The 23,396-nt window shown below is 48.7% G+C and overlaps 1 protein-coding gene across 1 annotated transcript; it reads left to right on the top strand.

Annotated features, from left to right (window-relative positions):
- The first annotated feature begins 791 nt into the window (after window positions 1-791).
- LOC131278907 (anthrax toxin receptor 1-like) lies at window positions 792-22,627 on the top strand. The gene is made up of 10 exons (XM_058299547.2): window positions 792-874; window positions 1,566-1,637; window positions 2,819-2,900; window positions 3,007-3,040; window positions 12,307-12,386; window positions 12,464-12,532; window positions 12,843-12,923; window positions 13,061-13,121; window positions 22,317-22,415; window positions 22,602-22,627. Exons 3-10 carry the CDS (start codon window positions 2,874-2,876, stop codon window positions 22,625-22,627), a joined length of 477 nt encoding a protein of 158 aa, XP_058155530.1. The 5' UTR covers window positions 792-874; window positions 1,566-1,637; window positions 2,819-2,873.
- Window positions 22,628-23,396: the final 769 nt, after the last annotated feature.

Raw genomic sequence — 23,396 nt, 5'->3', positions numbered from 1 at the left:
AGGCAGTGAATATAACCTGGAGAAGCTTCTCCATTTGCTCAGTGGGAGAAAGAGTCTGAAAGTGGGGGCAGGAGTGGCCTGTGGCTTTCCCTGCTGGGCAGCACCTGAGGCAGCAAGGCAGTTGTCTGGGTCTCCTCCTGCTCACCCCCTGGCATTGACAGCTGGAGAACTTCCGTGCCAGGAGTGCCTGCACTGTGCAGGTGGCTAAGAAAGAAGGGAGAGAAGAAGGTCCAATCTGCCCCCCTCCCTTCTGCAACAAGGGTTCCAGAGTGAATGTCTTCTGTAAGGGGGAGGTCGGGGAGAGTCTGAAACCCAAGAATGCGAGTGTCCAGGGCAGCACGTCTGCATCAACCGTGCCGTGACCTGCTGAGCTGGGCTGTGTCCTCCAAGGGACTTTGGATGGGACTGATGCAAAAAAGCAGACACTGGGAATGGCCATTGCCAAGTAGGGGTGGACCCAGGAGAGGAGGACCTTCAGAATCCACTGGGGCTTTGCTGGCCAATCCATCGCCCCCATTCCTGGGCCTCTCGGCCCCACCTAGGGTCCACCCCTCCTTTGGCCTGGGACTGACTTGGGGAAGGCCCAGGTCCAAGAAGCTCCACTGACCTGGACAAATGGACCAGGGGTCACCCCCTGCCCTGCTCACCAGATGCGCCTTGGTGCCTGAGGGCCGCTGCTCTCCAAGGCTGTGCCAGGGAGGGAAGAGAGTGTTAGAGAAGCTGCTGGAATTGGGGGACACATAGACACTCTGCTTGCCAAACCAGTGTACCTCGTCCCCTGACCTTGCCTTTTTGTTTTCAGGTCGGGCAGTGTGAACAACAACTGGCTGGACATTTACTACTGGGTGGAAGATTTAGTGAAAAAGTTCCAGAAGTACGGCTTCTCCGAGCTGCGGGCCCCTTGGGCTGTGGGAGCTTGGCCCCGGCCAGGCAGAGCACACATCCCTTGGAGCCTCCAGGGGCCTGCACATCCCTCGGGTGGGAGCCCCGAGCCCAGGGCTCTGAACCAGAGCAGAGGACAGATGGACAGATGCAGATGCCAGTGGATGTCCCCTGTGGTGGCCAAGGGGTGGTGCCAAGGGGGGGGAGCTCAGTAAAGTCCATCCACGGCCAGGACAGGGAGGTGGTCACCAGCTCCCCAGAGGGGCTAATTGGTGGAGGAGGGAGGAGGGGAGATGGGGGAGGGGAAGGAGGGACAGAGCTGCAAGAATATCACAGTAGAAGGGAGACGCCTTAGGGACGTGAGTGCAGGTCTTGATGTCACTTTCAAGTGTGTGCAGGTGTGTGCAGGTGTGTGCAGGTGTGCACAGGTGTGTGCAGTTGTGCGCATGCATCTTCTGGGGTGTTGGGCTCTAGGGGTGGGCAGAATGCCATCCTGGCACCTGCTCTTGCGTGAAGCCTCCAAGTCCTTCACTGAATGAAGCTGTGGGCACTGCCTGGTGGGGAGTGGGCCCAGACGTGAGACGCAGTGGGGAGGGGGTGGCTGGCTGGGGGCCTGGCCTGGCTGCCTGGGTGTGCAGCTTCCAGCTGTGAGCCACCTCTCACGAGTGGGCACTTCCTCACAGCCCAAAGCTGAGGATATCCTTCATCTTGTACTCCGATCATGGCACTACCCTCTTGCCGCTCACAGCAGACAGGTAAGTGGCACCTTGCCTTCTCCAGGCAGAGGCAGGAGGAGTGGGGCTGGCGGGGCACCTGGTGGGCTGCAGGGCTCAGGGCCCTTGGGGATGCCAGTGCCTGGAGCCCCAGCTGGGCTGAGTGGGGAGCCAAAAGACTGGGGGTCATGTGGGCCTGGGGGTGGCGTGCAGAGAGCCGTGCTGGGAGGCTGGCACTGCCTCTCTGGGGAGAGGGGTTGTGTGTGTATAACAGGAATGGGGGGCTGGGGAGTGCAGGAGATGTGAGCTTGCAGGGGGGACACATCCCGGGAGCCCTGAGTCCTCAAGCAGCAGCCCTGGGGGCGTGTGGCCTGCAGCAGAGCTGGGGCAGCCTGGACTGATGCTCCCACAGGACTGAGGAGGGGTGGGGCAGAGGGGTGGGGTGGGGCCTGAAGGGTCCCTGGGCCTGGGAGCAGAGGGAGCCCGACCCCTTTGGGGGGTGTGGGGAGCGTGTGGCCACGGGCAGCAGGTGCAGGGTCCTGGAGGATCTGCTGTGGGGGCAGAGGCCAGAGCACAGGGGCTGAGCAGCCCCCGCTAGCCTGTCAGGACAGTGAGATGGGGAGGGGGAGGGGGTCCTAGGGGAAGAGGCACCTGCAGGAGGAGGGGCTTGCCTAGAGAGGCGGAGCCTGCACACCAGCCTCCAGGGGTCCCAGCCCCACCTCCTAGACTGGGTGGGCCTGTGAGGCCGCCCCCACTGCCCCCCCACCACAGCCCACGCTCCTCCCAGCTTTCAGCCTCTCTCCCCCAGCAGCCCAGGAACCCTCTCTGGCCTGTTGGCTACTTCCTCTAGCGCCTACACAGGCAGCTCCTGGGGCTGAGCCCCCCAGGGGGTTGCGGAATGGGAGGGGGAGGGCGGCCTAGAAGCAGGATGAGCTTTCCCAAACTAAACCTCCCATGGGCCGCCTGCCGGGGTCCCACAGGAGTTGGTGAAAACACCAGTCCCTCATGAGGCTGACTTGCAGCTGCACGTGCAGGGACGGTCAAAGGCAAGACCCCCTGGGACTGGGGGCCGTGGGCCAGGGACAAGCTCCGAGCAAGCCAGGCTGAGCCCATGGGGACAGCAGGGCCCTGTCTGCGTGAGATGCACCGTGTCCTTGCACGTCCACGCAGAGCGACTGTGGGAGGCCACGCCCACCTCCACTGCCTTTTCTGTTTTGTTTCAGGAAAAAAATCCAGGAAGGTCTTAAGGAACTTAAAGCTGTAGTACCTGTAGGAGCTATGTACATGGATAAAGGATTTGAAATGGTACAGACTGCTAGAGCTCAGAGAATTTTTCCAGATTGATTAAGTTTTCGGACTATTCCTTGGATCATCTAATGCCTCTCTCCCAATGTTCCTTCATTTATTGCAGGCAAATGACCAAATTGCAAAAGCCACCGCTGGAGGTAAGCCCCCTCCTGCCCTTCATGGTCTCAGGGGTCAAGGGCAAGGCCAGGCTTGGGCATCAGCGCATTCCAGGTCCCGATCCCTCCCCCACGTTCTAGCTCTGAGCTGGAGGAAGTTCCTCACGGTCTCCGAGTTACAGATTCCTCCTCTGGACAAGGAGGCTAAGTTAATACCCATTTTGCCTTTATGAGAACTAAAGTGCCTGCTTGCACCTTTGGTCTTGAGAGGCTGCAGGTGCGTCCAGGTGAGGCCACTTCCCTCTCTGACCTGCATTTGGGAAAAGAAAAGGAAGCAGCCAATGTTCCCGCACAGACGTAGGGTTTGGTTTACAGAACGTCTTCTCGATTGCCACCCTTTGCTGCCCACTGTGGCCTCTGAGCTGCACTGTGGCTTTCGGCTCTTCTTCCTTCCACCCTGTGCCTCCCTCCCTGATGGTGCTGGGTGCTGTCCTCAGACCAGGACTGACGTCCTTCCAGGTGTTACTGGATTTTATTTAGGTTCTTTGACTATGCTGCAGAAACAAATTTCAAGAACATGTCAGGGGAGTTAGGCTAGTAATTTATTCAGGTAGGGAGGAAGGAGAAGTGGGAGAAAAATAACAGATTAGGGGTTCCAGGTAGAGAGGAAGGGGCTGAAAAGTGATAAAGAGAGCTAATTTACAAGCTACACTTCCCCATTATAGATTATAAATGCCCAGGTTTACTTGTGTGGCCACATGGCAGAGGGAAAATGGTGAGATCAGTGCCCAGAGGGCAGGAACAGGTCCAGGGCCAAGAGGAGAGTAGAGAGTGAGAACATGCATTCAGGCCCCATGCCTGGCTTTTTGAACTATTAATTATTCTGCCCCTTTGCTAATGGCAGGGGAGGGGTTCCAGCTGTTTGCTCTTTTGACTGATTACCTCACTAATCAATTCCCCTGTGAGCGCCCAATGACAAAGTCCTTGGAGAATATCCGGGGCTTCTCCTGGCTTCCAGAAGAAGTCTTTGTTCTGAAAGGCAGAATCTTGGGGAGGGTCCTCCAGCAGCCGTCTTGGGGGTTACTGATGTCCACGTGGGCTTCTTGCCAGGTTCCAGACCCATCTATTGATTCCCTATCTTACGAGCCTGCTTCATACCCCCTTCAGTGAGTTTATACTGTCAATCTTAAAGGGGTGCTGAAGGGAGATGATCATTTTTCTGTAGCTACATTCTACTGGTTAGGGGCAGTAGGCTCTACCTGACAAGTGTAAAACTCCCTTGCTCTTCTATCTCAGTTGGAGGAAGATGGATCTGGCATCCTGTATGAAGCTGGATGAAATCCTCATATGGCTAACAAGATATTGATTCTGGAAGAAATAAACTTAATTAGAATTTTTAGAATATATGATCTCACTGAGAGAACACTGGACCACAGAAGTAGAAAAGGCCAGGTGTCTGTAAAGGCTGCACTTCTCTGACAGCAGTGGGTTTTATTTTGCAGGTTTTGAATACTGTTTAGGACTGTTTTAGAGTAATTAACATAGAGATGACTTTCTTCCTTAAGGAAAGGACATACTATTCCCGTGCTGTAGTTAGCATGTCAAGTGCCCTGCGATTTTGCATCACCACAGCAGCAAGAGTCTGCTTGCTGTTTTGGAGCTTCTAAGGCAAAGCTGGTTTCATTTATGATGTTAGGTAGCTCTAGGGAGTAACTAAAACAGATAATGGGGTTTGGTATAGATTGCCAACCCCAGTTTTCAATGGAGGTGGTTATGCCTAAAGCAGCCAAGAGGGAGATGAGAAGAGACATTGCCTTTTTCAAATGAAAACAGACAAGGGTTTTCTTAAGGTGATGGGTTAAAGACCCAGATGATACTTAGCTTTGTCTCTTGAAGAGGTATTTTAGGCCATCCAATGGCTGGCACTCGTATGACCCATCAGGTGCTTCTGGTGAGTCAGTACGTCCTTGGACCCCTGGCTTCACTCGGGATAAGTGTACCCAGCTGGCAATGCCTTTAACTTTAACAGCGGTGGGAGTGATTAAAACCACAAGCTAAGGTCCTCTCCAGTTAGGCTTTAATTGAGAGTGAGGCCTGTTTTCTTGCCAGGTTTTGATCAGAACCTGGTCTCCAGGTTTACTTTGGGTAAAGATAATTCATGGGTAGGAAGAATTTTGTTTCCAAGCTCCTGGATGACTTTTGATTTTTCCCTAGGTTGATAAAATATTTTGTGAGCTCTTGAATTTCTGGATCTAGTACCAGGTCCTGGATAAGGAAAGGCTGCCCATAGACCATCTCAGAGGGGCTAAGCTGAAGTGGGTCTTTGGGAGCTAAACATAGCCTTAGGAAGGCCATGGGCAGACTGGTGACCCAAGGGGATGCCGTTTCCTGGCAGAGTTTAGCTAGAATCTGTTTTAAGGTGCAGTTAAATCTCTCTGCCTTCCCTGAGTATTGGGGCCTCCAGGAGCCACGGAGATGATATTTAATTCTGAGGACAGCTGATAGGCTTTGGGTTAGTTTACTAGTAAAGCCCATTATCACTTTGGAGGGACTTAGGAAATCCAAACCTGGAACTATTTCCTTATGAGAGCTTTAGGCACCTCATTTGCTGTTTCTCTTCTAGTGGGAAAAGCTTCCACCCACCCAGTAAAAATATCTACCACTACTAAGAGGTACTTAAGCCCTGCAAGATGGCATGTGGGAGAAGTCTATCTGCCAGTCCTCTCCAGGGTATGATCCCTGCACCTGGACAGGGAGGTTTAAGGGGGGAGGATGGTGAAGCCTCCCATTGTCTGAGTTATTAACTGCACACAGGGAGCAACTCCCGGTAACTTCTTTGACTGTCTTCACCAGGCCCTGTCCTTCGAAAACCTGTTTGGCTAAGCTGGTTAGGGCTTCCCTCCCCAGACGAGTGGCTTGGTGAAGTCCATGAAGGACTTTCCACTGCACTGCTCCTGGCAGGTAGACTTGAGTATCCTTACCAAGCCACCCATCAGCCTCCAGGGTGAAGCCCAGGCTAGCTGCCCTGGACAGTGCATTACTGTTATTTCTTGAGGTAACACTATGGCTTCCAATAAGTCTAGGATTTCTTGCCTGTGCTTAATAGGTGATCCACTGTTTGTAAGCAGCTTCATTCTCACCATATAGTAGAGTGAGCATGAAGGACAAGGAAAGCATACTTAGAGTCTGTAAATATTAGCCTGTTTCCCAGCTATTAGCTTTAAACTTTGGGTAAGGGCAATCAACTCTACTTTCTGGGCTAAATTTCCAGGGGGGAGAGATTTGGCTTCTATGGTTTCAAATTGAGAAACCGCTGCATAGCCTGCCCTTTTAATTCCTTCTTTAATAAAACTGCTTCCATCTGTGAACCATTCAATGTCTGAGTTCACAAGAGGCACATCTTTTAAATCTGGCCTGCTTGCGTAGTTTTGGTTAAGAGTTTCAAGGCAGGAGTGGAGAAGGGGCCCCTCAGGATCTGACTTTGGCCGTCTACTGGTAGTAGGGTGGCTGGGTTGAGAGTCTGATCTGTTCTTATCTGCACCTTAGGGGTCTCTAGTAATCGAGCCTGGTATTTAATTAACCAAGTACCTGTAAGCCACTTGTGGCTCCGGGTCTCAAACATGTCCTTCACCTGGTGTGGGGTGAAGACTGTGAGAGGTTATCCCTAAGTTAGTTCGGTGGCTTTCTTAATTAAAAGGGCTGTTGCCCCCATTGCTCTTAGACAAGGTGGCCATCCCTGTGCTGTACTGTCCAGCAGTTTGGAGAAATAAACTACTGGTGGAGAAATTTCACCCAGTTTCTGGACTAACACTCCTAGACCCATCCCCTTCTCAGTTATGTATAGAAAGAAAGGCTTCCTTAGGTTAGGAATTCTAGGGCTGGAGGGCCAATTAAGGCTTGTGTTAGGACACGGAAGGCAGCTTCCTGGCTTGTTCCCCACTCTCAGTGTTGGTTATCAGCCTCTGTAATAGCACTGTGAGTGGCTGGGCTATCTCCCCAAACTTAGGTGTCCCCAGTCTACAGTAGAGAGCCATTCTAGGAAAGTCCTCAGCTGTTTCTTTGCTTGAGGTGGGGAAGTACTAGTGATGGCTTGAACTCTTTCTGGGGAGAGAGACCTTTCCCCTGGGGCAAGGAGGAATCTAAATAGGAGACTTTCTGCTGAGAGATGTGTGCCTTGGATGCTGACCTCCTATAGCCTCTATCAGCTAGGAAATGAAGGACTGAAAAGGTGTTGACATCAGAAACTTCCTTCATTGGACTGCAAAGCAATAGGTCATCCATGTATTGTAAAAGGACACTGCAGCCAGTGGAGATCAGCTAGGTCCTGAGCTAAGCATTCTCAAAAATATGGGGGCTGTCTTGGAACCCTTGAGGCAACACAGGCCATGTAAGCTGGCCTGGGGGCCTAGAGTTGGACTCCTGCCATTCAAAGGCAGAAAGAAATTGAGAGTCCAGGGGGAGAGGAATGCAGAAAAAGGCATCTTTCAAGTCTAGATAAACCAAGACTAGCCTTGTCTAGTTTTGGTTTAAATAGCACTGTACAGCGGCTGGGCTACTGTACACCAGTTGCAGTTTCCGGGACCTGATTTAGTAGAGTGTAATGGTTGGGTACAACTGGATGAATGGGTATTACAAAGCTATTGACTGTTCGGCTTTTTCACAGGAAGAATCAGCATGTTGCTGGGAGATTGGCAGGGAATTACTAGGCCATTCCCCAAGAACAATTTAACCGTGGGCTGGAGGCCTTTAACAGCCTCCTCCTTGAGGGGGTACTGCTTTCTATGAGGGTATGGCTGGTTAGTATCATAAGAAATGGAAACTAGGGGAACTGGAAGAACCCTTCTGGGTATCCCAGTTTCCCAGACAATAGAATTTACTCTTGATTGCCTGGGGAATAACTGCTGATGAGACACCTGATTTTGATGAGGGAACCCTGGCTAAACACAGTTCCACATTCTTCCTTTGAGCCCTGGGCTGTAGGCACCTTAGAGGTTCCATTGATCCCTCCTAGTTGAATGCAGGGTCCCAGGGTACAAAGCAAATCCTGCCCCGGTAAGGGGTTGGGACATTTAGGGACAATTAAAAATTGATGGCTTATGATTAGGTTTCCTATTTGGCAGAGAAGAGGCTCAGTGAAAGATCTCATTTTAGTTTTACTGTCAACACCCGCTACTGCATAGGTTCTGGGGGAGGGAGGTTTGGAGTAACAAGTCAGAACTGAATAGGTGGCTCCTGTATCAATTAAAAAATTAATTTCTTTTCCTGCCATGTCGAAGGTCACCTGGGGCTCCTCTAGTTCGACGTTCCATAGAGTCATCCAAGGAGCTGCTCTTTGCCCTGGGCCCCCTCAGTCCTCCATGTGGGGAGGGGGGCTGGTGCCACTAGGCCCCGGGCTGGGCGCCACCTCCCCTTCAGGATTCGGTGCTCTCCTGAGCCCAATGCCTGTTTTCCCAGACTGGGGCAGGGACTGGGGGCTCCTTACGTAGTTCAGGGCAGCTTTTCTTCCAGTGTCTTCCACAATTGAAGCAGGGTCCCAACAGTCTGGAGCCTGAGCTGGGGTGACCCTGGGATGGTCGGCTGCTCTTTATGGTAACTGCAAGTAGCTGAGCCTCCTGCCTGTCCCTCTTTGCCCTCAATTCCTCAAAAGTCTGGTCACAGTTGTCAAAGATGGAAAACGCTACTTTTAAAAGAGAATTCATTTAGGTCCCAGGACCTAGAGCTAGCTTTTGGAGTTTCCTTTTCATATCTGGAGTTGCCTAGCCGATAAAATAGGTTTCCAATACAACCTGTCCCTCCAGTGAGTCTGTATTAACTTGGGTATACTTTCTCCTAGCTTCTAGTAGTCTCCCTTGAATCAGGGCAGAATTTTCCTTTTCCATCTGGGTTATTTCCTGCAGCTTATTATAATTAACAGACTTGACAATGTACTTTTTCATTCCCTCTAGTAGGCATGCTATTGCATGGTCTCTCTTTCTTATGTCTGCTTGCCTTCTTTGGTAGTTCCAGGTAGGATCAGCCTCTGGAACTGCCACAACCCCTATAGCTTATTGCTGGGGCTGCTGGGCAGCCTTCCCATCGGCATGCCCCTGGGCTGCTTCCCAAATTCAGCAGTTTTTTGCAGGGACATAGCACAAGACTAGGATGACATGTGTGTCTCCTCACGCCAGCTCAAAATTTAGGGTTAACTTCTGGAATTCCTTGGTAAACTCATCTGGGTCTTCTGAAAATCACCCCAACTGTTCCTTACACTGAGTTAAATCTGTCATAGAGAAGGGAGTATGGACTCTAATTGTTTCTGCTTCCCTTATTGTGTAGAGGACATTTTTGCATCCCCTATTAAGGTGGAAAGATGCTCCACTTCTAGTGACTCCCACTGGGGTAGCTATAGGCACATGAGGCATGGAAGCAGGGGCTGGAGGGGGAAACTGAGGAGGGGATCATGTAAGATACTCACCCTCCTTTTCAGGGAGTGGTTTCACTTTCTGAGCATAACATAACTTACAAGATCCACTTAACCTTGTGTCCTGATATAGAGCCGTAAAAAGCTGAACATATGAAACCTCTGACTGCTTTCTTTCCTTCTCACACAGGAGGTCTGTCTGCAAAATATGGTCATAATATAGGGCACCATTTACAGGCCAAGTTTGGCCACCTTCCAGGCTATACTGTGGCCACGCAGTGTAGCAAAAGAAGATCAGTTTTTCCTTCCACCCTTCAGTTGGTAGGGTTGTCCAGTTCTCGAGAATACCCCCCACTGGGGAGTCTGCTGGTATGCTAGCAGCTGCACCCATTATTCTAGGAAGAATGAAGAAGCACCTTTTAGTCGACGGTTCTGGCATCCCAGAGTCCTAGTCTGACTAAAATGTTCACCACTCCACATAATTTGGAGCTGAAGCTCTGTCTCAGTGTCTCGAGAATTTCAATTTTCAGAGCCTGCCTGGCCTACAAGCATCCTTGTGGGCGACCTAGGTCCTGGGTGATATTTTATTCCAGATATCAAATCAATGCACCCAAGCCGAGTTGGTGGGAGACTGAACAGCAGCCCCAAATCAAAGCACCTGAGATATCTGTCTCAGGGGATATTTGACTGCTCTCTGAATGGATGGGCCCAAGGAATGGGGGCCCTTCAGTTTCCTGCTCTGGTTCTCAGCACCCCGACTTTCCAGGGCCCAAGACCCACTGCACTCGACATACCCAAGCCTTCAAAAGTCTTGGGGGACATGCAGAGTTACTTCCCACCACCCGGGGAATCAGGGGCTCTGATGCCAGACATTTCCGGGGCCACCTGGACTTGGAAGACAGATCAAATAGATCAGATGCCCTCCAAGCCCAAGAGAGCTTCCTCCTCCTCTCCTTTCAGAAGCTCAAGGCTGTCCTAGTTCTATGACTTTACTGTCTGATAGTTTCCCAGTTAAACCAGCCATCAAAAGGCCATTAAGTGATTGATGATCAATTGCTCTAGCTAACAGGCTTTGGGGCCCTGGGGCAATAGCTTCCTGGCTAGACAAAGGCACTTTCCATTTTTACTGTTTTTAAAACATTCCAAAGCATTCTAACACAAACCTGTAAAGAGAAATTCATTAGCAAGAAGTAGAAAGGTAAAACATGGGGTAAAGGTTAGATCAGGGGTATCCTGGCCTGTGGCCCCCAGGGAAGGGAAAAGCATCTGTCTTGGCTCAGCCCATCTTGGCTCAGCCCACTGCCTTCCCACTTCATGCCCCAGGTAACTGGGTGTGGCCAGATAGGAATGCCGTTGGCAAAGTTGTGGATGCACTGGGAGGGGCAAGCCCCCTGCTCCGCCACTGCCATGCACCTCCTAGGGGACAGGGCAGGAGAAGGCAAAGGCAGGCAGGCCTGAGGACAAAGACTCTGGCTGTTAAAAGGGCTTGAAAAAGAAGCTTTGCAGGACCCAGTGCTCTGCCAGAACCTCCGTCTTGGCAGGGCCATGATTTAAGCCACTGCCCTATGACACAGCCGTCCTGGCTGGGGTCAGGTGGCACAAGGCTGGGTGCGTGGCAGTGACAGAGCCCCAGTCTCTTCCCTCCAAGGATTATGTCCTGTGGGGGCTCGTAGGCAAACCCATTTAAAATGGGGAGCCCAAGGAAGGCATTAAGCAAGCTGTAGGCTGTAGCTTCACTCACCAATAAACTCTAGGACTGGCTCTGCCAAATATGTTAATGGATTTTATCTAGGTTCTTTGACTATGCTGCAGAAATAAATTTCAAGAGCATGTCGGGTGAGTTAGGCTAGTAATTTATTCAGGTAGGGAGGGAAGAGAAATAGGAGAAAATAACAGATTAGGGGGCCCGGGTATAGAGGAAGGGGCTGAAAAGTGATAAAGAGAGCTAATTTACAAGCTACACTTCCCCATTATTGATTATAAATGCCCACGTTTACTTGTGTGGCCACGTGGCAGAGGACAAACGGTGAGAGCGGTGCACAGAGGGCAGGAACGGGTCCAGAGGCAACAGAGTGGAGAGTGAGAGCACCTCAGGCCCCCCACCTGACTTTTTGAACTATTAATTATTCTGCCCCTTTGCTAATGGCAGGGGAGGGGTCCCAGCTGTTTGCTCTTTTGATTGATTACCCCACCCATAAATTCCCTGCGAGGGCCGGATGATAAAGTCCTTGGGGAACATCCTGGCTTTCTCCTGGCTTCCAGAAGAAGTCTTTGTTCTGAAAGGCAGAATCTTGGGGAGGGTCCTCCAGCAGCCATCTTGGGGGCTATTGATGTGGACTCTGCCAGGTTCCAGATATTCCTTATCTTACTAGCCTGCTTCACAGGCTTCATAAGCAGGATGCACTGGGGTTTGCAGAGCCCTTAGCTGGGCACATGGTCCCCCGTCAAAGGCCTTGGCCCCAGGGCCCTAGGACACTGGCGGGAACCCCCAGGCCTGATGGTTCACTGTCCCCTTGCCCCAAACCTGCAGCCTACCCATTACGGTAGGTCAGCCTGCAGCTCTCTTTGCTGTTCTGGAGTCTTCCACCTGTCAGGTGTATGAACCGGGTTTCCCTTCCTAGCACGGGTGTTACCATCAGGTGGGGGTGGGTGGGGCAGCCAGGCACCTGGGGCACCAGGTGGGTGCTGGGCTCAGGCCCTTCTCCCTCTGGGGTCTGCTGCAAAGCATGCAGAGTAGGGTGGCTGGCACATGTGCCTCCCTGTGAGCTGCCCACACCTTGCCTGCGAGGACTTGGTGTGGGGCCCTGGGCTGTGTCCCACATGGGCAACCCTGAGGTTCTGCCACCTGCAGCCCCCGGGTGCAACCCAGGTGCCTTTCCCATCTGGCCCCTTTTTCCTTGTCCCTCAGGTAAGAAGGTTTCCAGCATGATCATAGCCTTCACTGATGGGACGCTAGAGCCAGCCGTGTTTGCAAACACTAAGGTTGAAGTGAGTTCAAGCCACAGTCATGTGCATTTTGCTCCACATCTTTGGATGAATTGTACTTAACACCTTCTCTCTCTCAGGCTCGAAAGGCTCGGCATATGGGGGCGACTGTTTATGCTGTGGGTGTAAAAGACTTTTTGCAATCACAGGTAATCAGAACTGGAATGCAGGGGCTGCTCTTGAGCCTGGGTGGGGGAAGGTGTCAGAGGCTGCTTTCCCAGGCTAGCCCAGGGATGATTTCCTAACCCCCTCCAATTACTCACGGCCACCCCTGTCCACTGCAGAGGATGGTAACGGTGGGCTTGGGCACACCCCAGCTGAGGGTGGACGGGCCCCCCCATGAGTTCTGCTGCAGATGAGAGGATCTAGTACAAGGGTAATGGGCAGTCTGTTGCCTGTGGACCCCACAACCCTCTCGGGCCCCTGGCTGTGGGTCCCTGCCACCTCTCCTCCTCATAGCTGGAAGGGTTTGCAGACACCAAGGAGCATGCGTTTGGGGTGCTCGGAGGTTTCAAGGCCCTGCAGAGCATCACTGACAAGGTGAGTGGGAGCTGGACACGAGGAGGGGTGGACTTGAGCGGCTGTGGGAGCTGGACACGAGGAAAGGTGGGCGTGAGTGGCTGCGCTAGAGGAGGGGCCGCTCTCAGCCTGCCCCTCCACCCTGCTCTGTGTTCTAGCTGGGGGAGAAGAGCTGTATTGAGCTCAAGTCTCTGGATCCTGTTGTTGCCTGCGTGGGAGGTAAGAGCTGAGGAGTCACCGCTGTGGTCACAGGTGTGTGTGTGGAAATGCCTGTGTGTGGGTGAAAGGACATGTGTGCCCGTGGTGTGCACATGTGAGTGCTTATGTGCATTTCTGCATGTTTCTGTGTGCCTGCGTGTACAATAATGTGGCGATGTGTGCATATGTGTTCTGTGGATTGTGTGCATGTTCACATGTGCCCGCTTGTATATTTGTATTTTGTGTATACGTGTGAGTGTGTGTGTGTATGGGCATGCTCTGCCATCACCCGTCCTGGTTGTGATGCGTGTCACAAGGGTGATACCAGCCTGCTCCTCTCCCCAGGCCTGGGGCCAGCTGTGCTCCACGGGGCCCATGTTGCTCACAGCCCCTGTGGGCGCTGCACACACCCTAGGTGGACCAGTGGGGGGCAACAGAGGCAAACATGTGTGTGCCCGCAAACACCATCTGGCACAGCCCCTCCCAGCTCACTGCCTCCCCTGGAACAGCTCCTGTGGGATTTTGTCACATGTTGTCTGTGTCTGAGCCTCCTGGGTCCCCAGGCAGCCTGTGCTCTAGAGTCTACTCCCTGCATCCACCATGCGTGGGACCCACCCATGCCATGTGTGTTGGGTGTGCCCTGGAGGGTGCTTGAGGTGGGCTCTGGGCATTTGCTCTCCTGTCTGATACTGGCTGTGTCCTGGCACGGGCAGCCCTGTGGTTCTTGGGCTAGCTTCTGAAACTCACTCCGGGTGCCATTCCCAACCCAGCCACTCCTTGCTTTTGAAACCCTCTAGGGTTTTTTTTATTTTTTTTATTTTTATTTCACCCTTATTGTTGACTTCTATCCAATATTCTGTTTGGCTCCATTTTATCATTTCTATCTCTTTACTGTAACTCTCATTTGCATATTGTTTTCTTGATATCCTTCAGTTCTTGGTCCCTTTTCCTTTACTCTTTGATCATATTTAAGACCATTTTTGATGTCTTATTCTAGTATCTTCTAAGTCTGGTCTTCTTTGTTGGTGTTTTCTGATGTTTTATCTTGTTTCTTTGTATGCCTTGTAATCTTTTGTTGCACATTGTAAATTTTAATATTTCAACGTGTTGCCTCTAGAATTTAGTCACTGAGCTGTCTCTCAAGTTTGTATAGTGCTACTGATATGACAGATTACCTTGAATGTAAGGAGCTAGCAAAAACAAAGAAATGCAAAATGCACCTTTCACAGTCCTTGCAAATTAGCTCTGGGTGGGTTGGTGCTCTCCTTTAGAAATCAGTCCTCCTAAGGATGAATGATGAACGTGAAGAATAGCCCAGGGCAAAAGCGTGGAGTCTCTCCAGACTTTTCTGAGCATGCATCTTTTACTGGGCATGTGCTTGTGGCCTTAGGAACGCCTCTATTTATAGGGATCGGAATTCCCCCTCTTTTCTCTATGAAATGATCTTTCCAGTCCTGGGAACTCTAATTTATTTCTTGAAGGTGGTAATCCTTTGCCCCAGGCTGCTGAGGTTTGATTTTTGTTTGTTTGTTTGTTTTTTCAGGTGTACATAATCCTTTATTTTTCTTAATTATTTGACATACATGCACATGTAGATTCAAGTATCATGTCTTTTTATAAGCATTGGCATAAAGTTGGCCTACTGAATGGAAATTTTTTTTTCTCTTATCAATTATATATTTCACCCCAGGTTTACTTTCAATCAAGGGAATATTTAATGCTCCAATGATATAAAAAGCATATTCCAGAAGTAAACTTAACAAGTCATACCAAGAAGGTTGAAGAGCCAAAAGACTTATTAGTTCAAGAGCTCAACTGACTTGATTATACAAGTTATAGCCATGCTTGATGTATATTGGTCAATGTAGATTGCTCTAAGCCCTGAGGATTGCAAAGTGAAGCATAAAGGATGAATGCTTTCAAATGGAGTGACTTTTATAGATCCAGAATGAGTCAAACCTAACTATTCTTTTTTTATCTTCTTTTTTTTTTAAAGATACATAGATCACACAAAATAATTTTTCTTAAACTTAGTTGTCCACTGTGTGCTTCTGCATGCAGGGCAAGTTCTTGGACAGTGAGCCAGAGAAAAGAGTCCTGATTCAATTCTTCATGCTGCCACCTGATACGTTGGTATATACATACATGTACCCCAATATGCAAATAGAGGTCATTATTTCCTTTCCAGAATTGAGACAGAGAACCACACTGAGACCACGGACTATCTCCAACCTGAGCCAGGAAGTGGGTGGGGGGAGGGGTTATTGAGGATGTCAGCAGCTTTTCCTACTGTTTTTATTATTTTATTGAAACCTATTAACAAAGCATAAATCCATCCAAAATGTGTAATCAATGGTATTTGGTATAATCACATTGTGCATTCATCACTTCAATCATTATTAGAACATTTTTTGTTATTCCAATAAACAAAAAACAAACAAATAAAAACTCATCACCTCTCAATCTCTCTCTATGCTTCCCCTGCCATACATAGCTGCTATTCTGTTTCTCTCGAGTTTATTTGTGTTTATGTTTTGTAAAAGCAATGTTATATAGCTGCAATATCACCCATATTCATATTTCACATGTTTCACTATGTTATATAGCCCAATGGTATATTTTTTAGCTTTCCTTCTGGAAATATACATGTCCTTAGACTTTCCCTTTCAAACACTGTCATACCTATATAATAGCTCTGCTAATCACAGACACCATGATGTGCTCTCATAATTTCCATTCATTTACAAAGATTTACAAAAAAAAAAACTGTTCATCGATTCTGAAAAAGTTAGTCCATAGCTTTCCATTCTCTACCCTCATTCCTTTTTCTGGTGACCTATATTCAAATTAACTCCATGAGTTTACACAATATATTTAGTTCATAATAGCACAATCCTACAATATTTGTTCTTTTGTGTCTTGCTTGCGTCACTCAACATAATGTCCTCCAGGTTCATCTTTGTTGTTATATGCTCTTACCACTGCATAATATTCCATCATGTGTATACATCAAAGTTTGTTTATCCATCCCTTGGTTTCTGGACAGCTGGATAGTTTTCATCTTTTGGCAATTGTGAATAATGCCACTACGAACATTGGTGTGCAGATGGCTGTTTGTGTCACTTCTCTCAGTTCTTCTGGGTATATACCTAGTAGCAGTATCACTGGTTCACATGGCAAGCCTATATACAACTTCCATAAGAACTGCCAAACAGTCCTCCACAGTAACAATACCATTCTACATTTCCCACCAACAGTGAATAAGTGTTTCTATCTCTCCACATCCTCTCCAACACTTGTAGTTTTCTGTCTTTTTAATAGGGGTTGTTCTAATAGGTGTGCAACAGTATCTCTCACTGTAGCTTTGATTGGCATTTCCCTAATCTCTAGTGATATTGACCTTTTTTTCATGTATTTTCCCCATTTTTATTTCTTCTTTGGACAATTATCTATTCAACTCCTTTGCCATTTTTTAATTGGGTAGTTTGTCTTTTTATGATTAAGTTATAGTATCTCTTTATATTAATATATCATGGATATTAAACCCCTATCAGATATGTGATTGTGAAATATTTTTTCCCGTTGAGGTGACTGCTTTTTCACCCATTTGGCAAGGTCTTTTGAGGTGTACAAGTGTTTAATTTTGAGGAGGTCCCATTTTTCTACTTTTTCCTGTTGTTGCTTGTGCTTTGGGTGTAAGGTTTAAGAAACTACCACCTATCACAGTGTCTTGAAAATGTTTTCCTACATTTTCTTCTAGGAGTTTCATAGTTGTTGCATTTACATTTAGGTCCTTGATCCATTTTGAGTTAATTTTTGCATAAGGTGTGAGATAAGTGTCTTCTTTCTTTCTTTTGGATATGGCTATCCAGTTCTCTCAAAACCATTTGTTGAATAAACTATTTTGATGCAGGTGGGAGGGCCTGACAGACCTGTCAAAAATCACTAGACCATAGGAGAGAGGGTCTATTTCTGAGTTCTCAATTCAATTCCTTTGGTCAATCTATCAGTCTTTATGCCAGTATCATGCTGTTTTTACCACTGTAGCTAAGTAATAAGCTTTAAAGTCAGGAAGTGAGAATCCTCCAACTTCATTATATTTTAAGACATATTTGGCTATTCAGCACCCCTTACCTTTCCAAATAAATTTGCTTATTGCCTTTTCCATTTCTGAAAAAAAAAAAAAAGCTGTTGGAAATTTTATTGGGATTGCATTGAATTTGTAAATCAGTCTGGGTAGAATTGATATCTTAATGATATTTGCACTTCCAGTCCATGAAAATGGAGTGTTCTTCCTGTTATTTAAATCTCTTTGGTTTCTTTTAGCAATGTTTTATGGTTTTCTGAACATGGGTCCTTTATATCCTTGGTTAAGTTTATTCCTAAATATTTGGTTCTTTTAGTTACTATTATAAATGGAATTTTTTTTCTGATTTCCTCCTCAGATTGCTCATCAGTAGTGTATAGAAATGTTATTGATTTTTGCTTGTGAATGTTGTATCCCACCACTTTGCTGAACTTGTCTATTAGTTCTAGTAGCTTTGTTGTAGATTTTTCAGGTATTTCTAAATATTGGATCATATCATCAGCTAATAGTGAAAGTTTTACTTCTTCCTTTCCTATTTGGGTGCCTTTATTTCTTTATCTAGCCTAATTACTCTAGGTAGAATTTCTAGCACAATGTTGAATAATAATGGTGGCAGTGGGCATCATTGTCTTGTTCCTAATCTCAGCGGGAAGGTTTTCAGTCTTTTAATTTTTTATTAAGGCAGTTGTATTTTTTTTATTATCTTTTTTTTAAGATACATAAATTACACAAAAGGTTTTCAGTCTTTCGCCATTGAATACAGTGCCAGCTGTAGGCTTTTCATATTTGCACTTTACCATACTGAGAAAGCTTCCTTCTATTCCAATCTTTTGGATTGTTCTTATCAAGAAGGGATGCTGTATTTTGTCAAAAGCTTTCTGCATCAATCAAGAGGATCATGTGATTTTTCTTCTTCAATTTATTAATGTGATTGATTACACTAATTGATTTTCCTGTGTTGAACCACACTGGCATACCTGGGATAAAACCCACTTGATCATGGTGTATAATTCTTTTAATGTGTTTTTGGTTTTGGTTTGCAGGTGTTCTGTTGAGAATTTTTGCATCTATATTCATTAGAGATATGGTCTGTCATTTTCTTTTTTCAAAATATCTTTATTTTTTATCTTCTTATTGATATTTTCCTTCAATTTCTTGAGTTGATTTAGTGGCTTTCTGATTATTATTGATTAGTTGTCTTAAATACTGTTTCTCTTCAGAATATTTGTTTTGTTTCTTTGGCCTGTTCATCTCTTCCTTTTTCCTAGTATGGCTTGTAAATTTTTGCTGATGTCAAAGCATCTGAATATGTTGTTGAATTTACTCTGGTGGTCAATTCCTTTCTCTTGCCTAGTGTTTTATTCACAGCTCTTTTTTTGCTTTTTGGTTCAACTTATTCTAAGTCTTTAAAATTGCCCAGCTTAAGTTATAAAATTTAGGCCAGGGGCTCAATTAATAGGGTGCAGATTTTCTCCAGGGATGGGATAAAGGAGGAGACCTAAAAGCAGTTTTTCTCCTTGCAATATCCTGGCCAGCCAGCAGATGGCACTCATTGCTGAAACCTTTCCTCAGAAATGTTTCAATCTCTGCTTTTCCATGTCTCTGGTCTGGCCAGAATCAAGATTCAAAGCAGGATCTGCTGACTGAATTCACTGAAGAGCAGCCCTCTGCCTCACCCTCCCTCATCCCTTGTACCAGCTGACAGGGAGGAAAACATCTGCCCCCCTTGCAGTAGGCTGCAGTGTGCCAGGGGTTTTATCCAGGCCTAATGTCTCAAGCATGGGGAATGAGAGCTCTATTGGCCACCGTCCGGGTTTACTAGCTCACATTTGTTGTTTCAGGTTCTTTGTCTCTCTGTCGCTCACCATCCTGAGAGTTGGGCAGAACTGCCTGGTCTGCTGACCCCCAAAGCAGGTCTCTCAGATGGTTTTGGCTATTTATATGAGAATGTTGAGCCCTCCCTGCCTATTCCAATGCCATCTTCCTGGAACTCCCCTATTGTGCTTCTTTTTTTTTGTTTATTTGTTTTTTTAAGATTTATTTTTTATTTATTTCTCTCCCCCCCCCCACCCCATTTGTCTGCTCTCTATGTCCATTTGGTGTGCGTTCTTCTGTGTCCACTTGTATTCTTATCAGTGGCACCAGGAATCTGTTTCTTTTTATTGCATCATCTTGCTGTGTCAGCTCTCCTTGTGTGCAGTGGTGCCATTCCTGGGCAGTCTGTACATTTATCACACTGGGTGACTCTCCTTACAGGCCACACTCCTTGCATGTGGGGCTCCCCTACGTGGGGGACACTCCTGTGTGGCATGGCACTCCCTGCATGCATCAGCACTGCATGCAGGCCAGTGCACCACATGGGTCAGGAGGTCCTGGATTTGAACCCTGGACCTCCCATGTGGTAGGCAGATGCTCTATCCATCGAGCCAAATCTGCTTCCCTCCCCTACTGTTTTTAAGTTGCCTTTTCTTGTTTTTGGTGCACTCCCATTTACTACAACTGTTTACCTGTTTTCCCAAACTCTGAGGAAGATGGTTTTGCCAGTTTTTGCAAGTTGTTTGAAGATCCTGTGGGGGAACAGAACTCTAGAGCATCTATGCTGCCCCCTTGGTCAGTTGGAAAGCCACCACTGTCTCTTAGCCTTGGTTTCCCTTTGAAAAAAACTGAGATAGTGACGCCTGATGTACAGTGTTGTTGGGAGGTATAGGGAGAATGTTTACAAAAAGCCCAGCACATAGGAGGTGCTCAGTCAGTAGGGAATGGTATTTTGGATGAACGTGCTAGGTACAGGCCTTGGCCTGGTAAGAGGTTTGCCCATTTATGATTTCTCTTGGGGCAGGAAGGCTCAACCTAGCTCCCTTTGCCTCATCTACAGCCTGATCTATTTGCATTCAGACAGCTAGACTTTCCCTTCTCTGGCTAACTGCAATCACTCATGCTTTATTAAATTCAGGTTCTGCCTTGCAAATTACCTCTTTAGTAAACACTCCTAGGATGTAAATGGGAAATGACCCATCCATGACACTGGGGCACATCCCTACTCAGTCTGGCCTGGGTCAGCTCTTCAAAAAGGATCTATGCAGGGAAAATAGGCCCAATGTTCCCTCCAGGGCAAGGATTGCACCTGTGAACAACTGGGGTGAAGGGACCCTTGAGGAAAGGTAGGAGTTAGGAGGCTGGGATGCAGCCAGGATGCATCGATCCAGAAGAAGCTGTGTGCCTTCCCTTCCTTGATGGGAAAGACTGCCACTGCTGAGTGACACACAACTTATCCCTGGGGCCTGCATACAGGTCTTCTCAGCGCAAGCCACCAGGCTGACATGGCCTTGCCACCCACATGGCTCAGGAGCTTCCTAAGGCAGGGCCAATGCCACAGAGTACTTCCATGGGTAGGGGTAGGGTGGTGTGGGCCAGACCAAGACAATGAAGACTGACTATCCACATTAAGGCGAGTGCTGCGTCCTTCCCTGGGAAATAGTAAAAATGTATGAATGCAAATCTACTGAGGCCAGACCTTCCCATCTTAAAAAAATTCAGAAATCTGTATTATAAGATTAAATGTCCAATCACCATCCCAGGGTCCACAGGATGGAGGAATAAAATATGGATTAGAGTGGACTTACTTGTGCCCTACTATAGAACTATTGTGACTCTAGCAATGGAAGAAACTGTATCATGATGTGGAGACGGTGGCCACAGGAATTGCTGAGGGCAGGGAGAGGGAAGAAGAGGTGCGATATGGGGGCACTTTTGGGACTTGGAGTTGTCCTGAATGATATCACAGGGACAGATGCTGGATATTATATATCCTGCATTAACCCACTGAATGGACTGGGAGAGAGTATGGACTACGATGTCAACTATTAACCATGCAGTGCAGCAGTGCTCCAAAATGTATTCACCAAATGCAGTGTGCCATGATGATGAAAGAGGTTGTTGATATGGGAGGAGTCAGGGTAGGGTGGGGAGTGGGGTATATGGGAAACTCCTATATTTCTTAATATAACATTGATTGTGATCTATGTATTTTTTTTAAAAAAGGACAATTTTAAAAATTTGCTATTAAAAAAAAAGATTAAATGTCTGGGTTGCTAAAAGTGGGCCCCCATATTTTGAAGACTTCGATACCTACCAAACACATCAGCAGGCCAGCTTTGGCCCAGGAGCCCACAAGTCTCTTTCCTTTGCTGCCGGTGTTTGCACCCTCTGCCCTGGAGGGGTGGAACAGAGGGGCAGAACTCTGGGAGGCAGAAGGAATCAGAACTTCCAGGGTCAAGGTCACACCAGGGTTCAGGGGGAAAAGGCCCTCAGGTTCACTTCCCTGGAGCCCCTCAAGCTCGGGGCTGGAATTAGCGGGCCTGGGTCAGGAGGCAGTGCCGTGCAGAGGAATGGGTTTCAGGCAGACAGACCTGCGTGGAACAGCGATGGCCGGGGGACCCCCTGCCCTCCCTGCGGCTGCTGTAATGTTTGCCAGGGGCGAGGCCCCGGACGGCCCCTACGTGTCAGCCCTTCTCACACAGGGACGGATGTGCACGCTGAGCCCAGCGTGGGCTGGGGGTGGTCCCTGGTTGCCAGGGAGAGGCAGGGGCTGGTGTAGCTGACTCAGGGCTCTGCACCCAGAGCTAGGACGGGACTGCCCCTGTCACGAGGGCTTCTGAGGAGCAGGGTCCTGGGGACTTCCCTGCCGCCCTGGGCACCAAGAGGACAGGGTGAAGGAACAGCCCCTGTGTGTACAGAAGCCCATGGCTCCAGGCCTGGGGGCCCAGCTCAGGCAACCTGGGGGCCTCAGGCCTGCCTGGGCCGAGCTCTGCTCTCACCTGTACCCAAGGGGTGACTCCACCCTCTGCCAGCATCCTGTGGCTTTAGGGAGCCCCGTGGGATTTCGGGGTCAGAAGTCCCTGACTTGCCACTGGGGTTGGGTGATGGTGGAAGGAGCCTGAGGACACAGGGCCAGCCCAACCCCTCCCAGTGGAAGATGCACCTGCACGGGGTGGTTCCCACAGTGCCAGCAGCCTTACCTGAGCAGCCTTGGATGTCTGTTTTCGGGAAAGCCCACCTTGAGTGGCAAGATTAGAAGGAACTCAGCCCTGCACTCTTCCTCACACGCCTATGTCATGTTGTCCTTGCAGGCGAATACCGAGTGGTGGTTCGGGGAAGTGGCTTTCAGAACACAAGGGACAAAAGCTCAGTTATTTGCAGATTCAAGTTCACTGACAACAGCATTTTGGGTAAATATCCTCTTTGGTTCATTGGAGTGAAAGGACCCCACACAACGCTGTGTCGCCTCTCAGCCAACCTTTCCCAGCCCTCGCCCCACTCTGCACTGGGGTTAGAGGCAGCGTGGGCAAGCAGGGGGTGGGCCAGGCCAGTGGGGGGCTGGGGGCCTGGCCCCCTCCCACCCTGACTGGAAACAGACCCCGGGCACCTGGAGCAAGGCTGAGCTCCGCCTCTCAGGGTGCCCTCCCCAGGGCCAAGGACGGAGGCTGCAGGCGGCTCTGAGGGCATGGGCAGCCAGCCTGGGCCCTGCACCCTGCCTGGTCCACTGACCCCTGCAGGGAAGGTGGCTCATCCTGAGCTGAGATGAGGAGCCCTGGCCAGGCCTGGGTTCCAGAGTCCGAGGCCCAGGCCCCAGGGCCTTGGCTCCTGAGCCTGTTTTCTTTCCTGTAACACGAGCGTGCTGGTCACAAGATCTCGTACGGAGAGTGGGAGGTGCCCTTGAGGGCATAATAATTGCATGAAAATGTAAGAAGCAGCCTATTACTTGGTGGCACTGAGGTGCCAGGCATGTGGCCGAGGGTGAGTGGCCTCAGGAAGCAGAGGGCCCGGCAGGCAGCCCCCTCAGACACAAATCCCGGACATCGCTCAATTCATCTGCAAAAATTCTAATTTCTCTAAAAGAGAACTTGTTCCTGTAAAAGTTAGGGCAGTCCACACGTCCTAAGTAGATGTCCCTTCACCTCTAATTTCCATGCCTTCCCAGTTTTTTGTTGTCACAGCACTTTGCACTCTCTGACAATTATTTCATTTGTAATTTCACTTTGTTGGATCGTCTGTTTCTCTACCCAGGCCCTAGAATGTCCCTCCCTTGACAGCTCTCTGCCCGCCTTGTTTCTGTTAAATACTGTCTTAGTTTGCCACAGGGCTGCTGATGAAAAGCACCAGAAATGGGTTGGCTTTTGAAATGGGAAATTTAGTGGGATAAAACTTCC

Source organism: Dasypus novemcinctus, chromosome 6, assembly GCF_030445035.2.
Source record: "Dasypus novemcinctus isolate mDasNov1 chromosome 6, mDasNov1.1.hap2, whole genome shotgun sequence".
NCBI classification, from domain to species: Eukaryota; Metazoa; Chordata; class Mammalia; order Cingulata; family Dasypodidae; genus Dasypus; species Dasypus novemcinctus.
The sequence above is the reverse complement of the archived record's forward strand: the minus strand, read 5'-3'. Positions and strand labels throughout refer to the sequence as shown.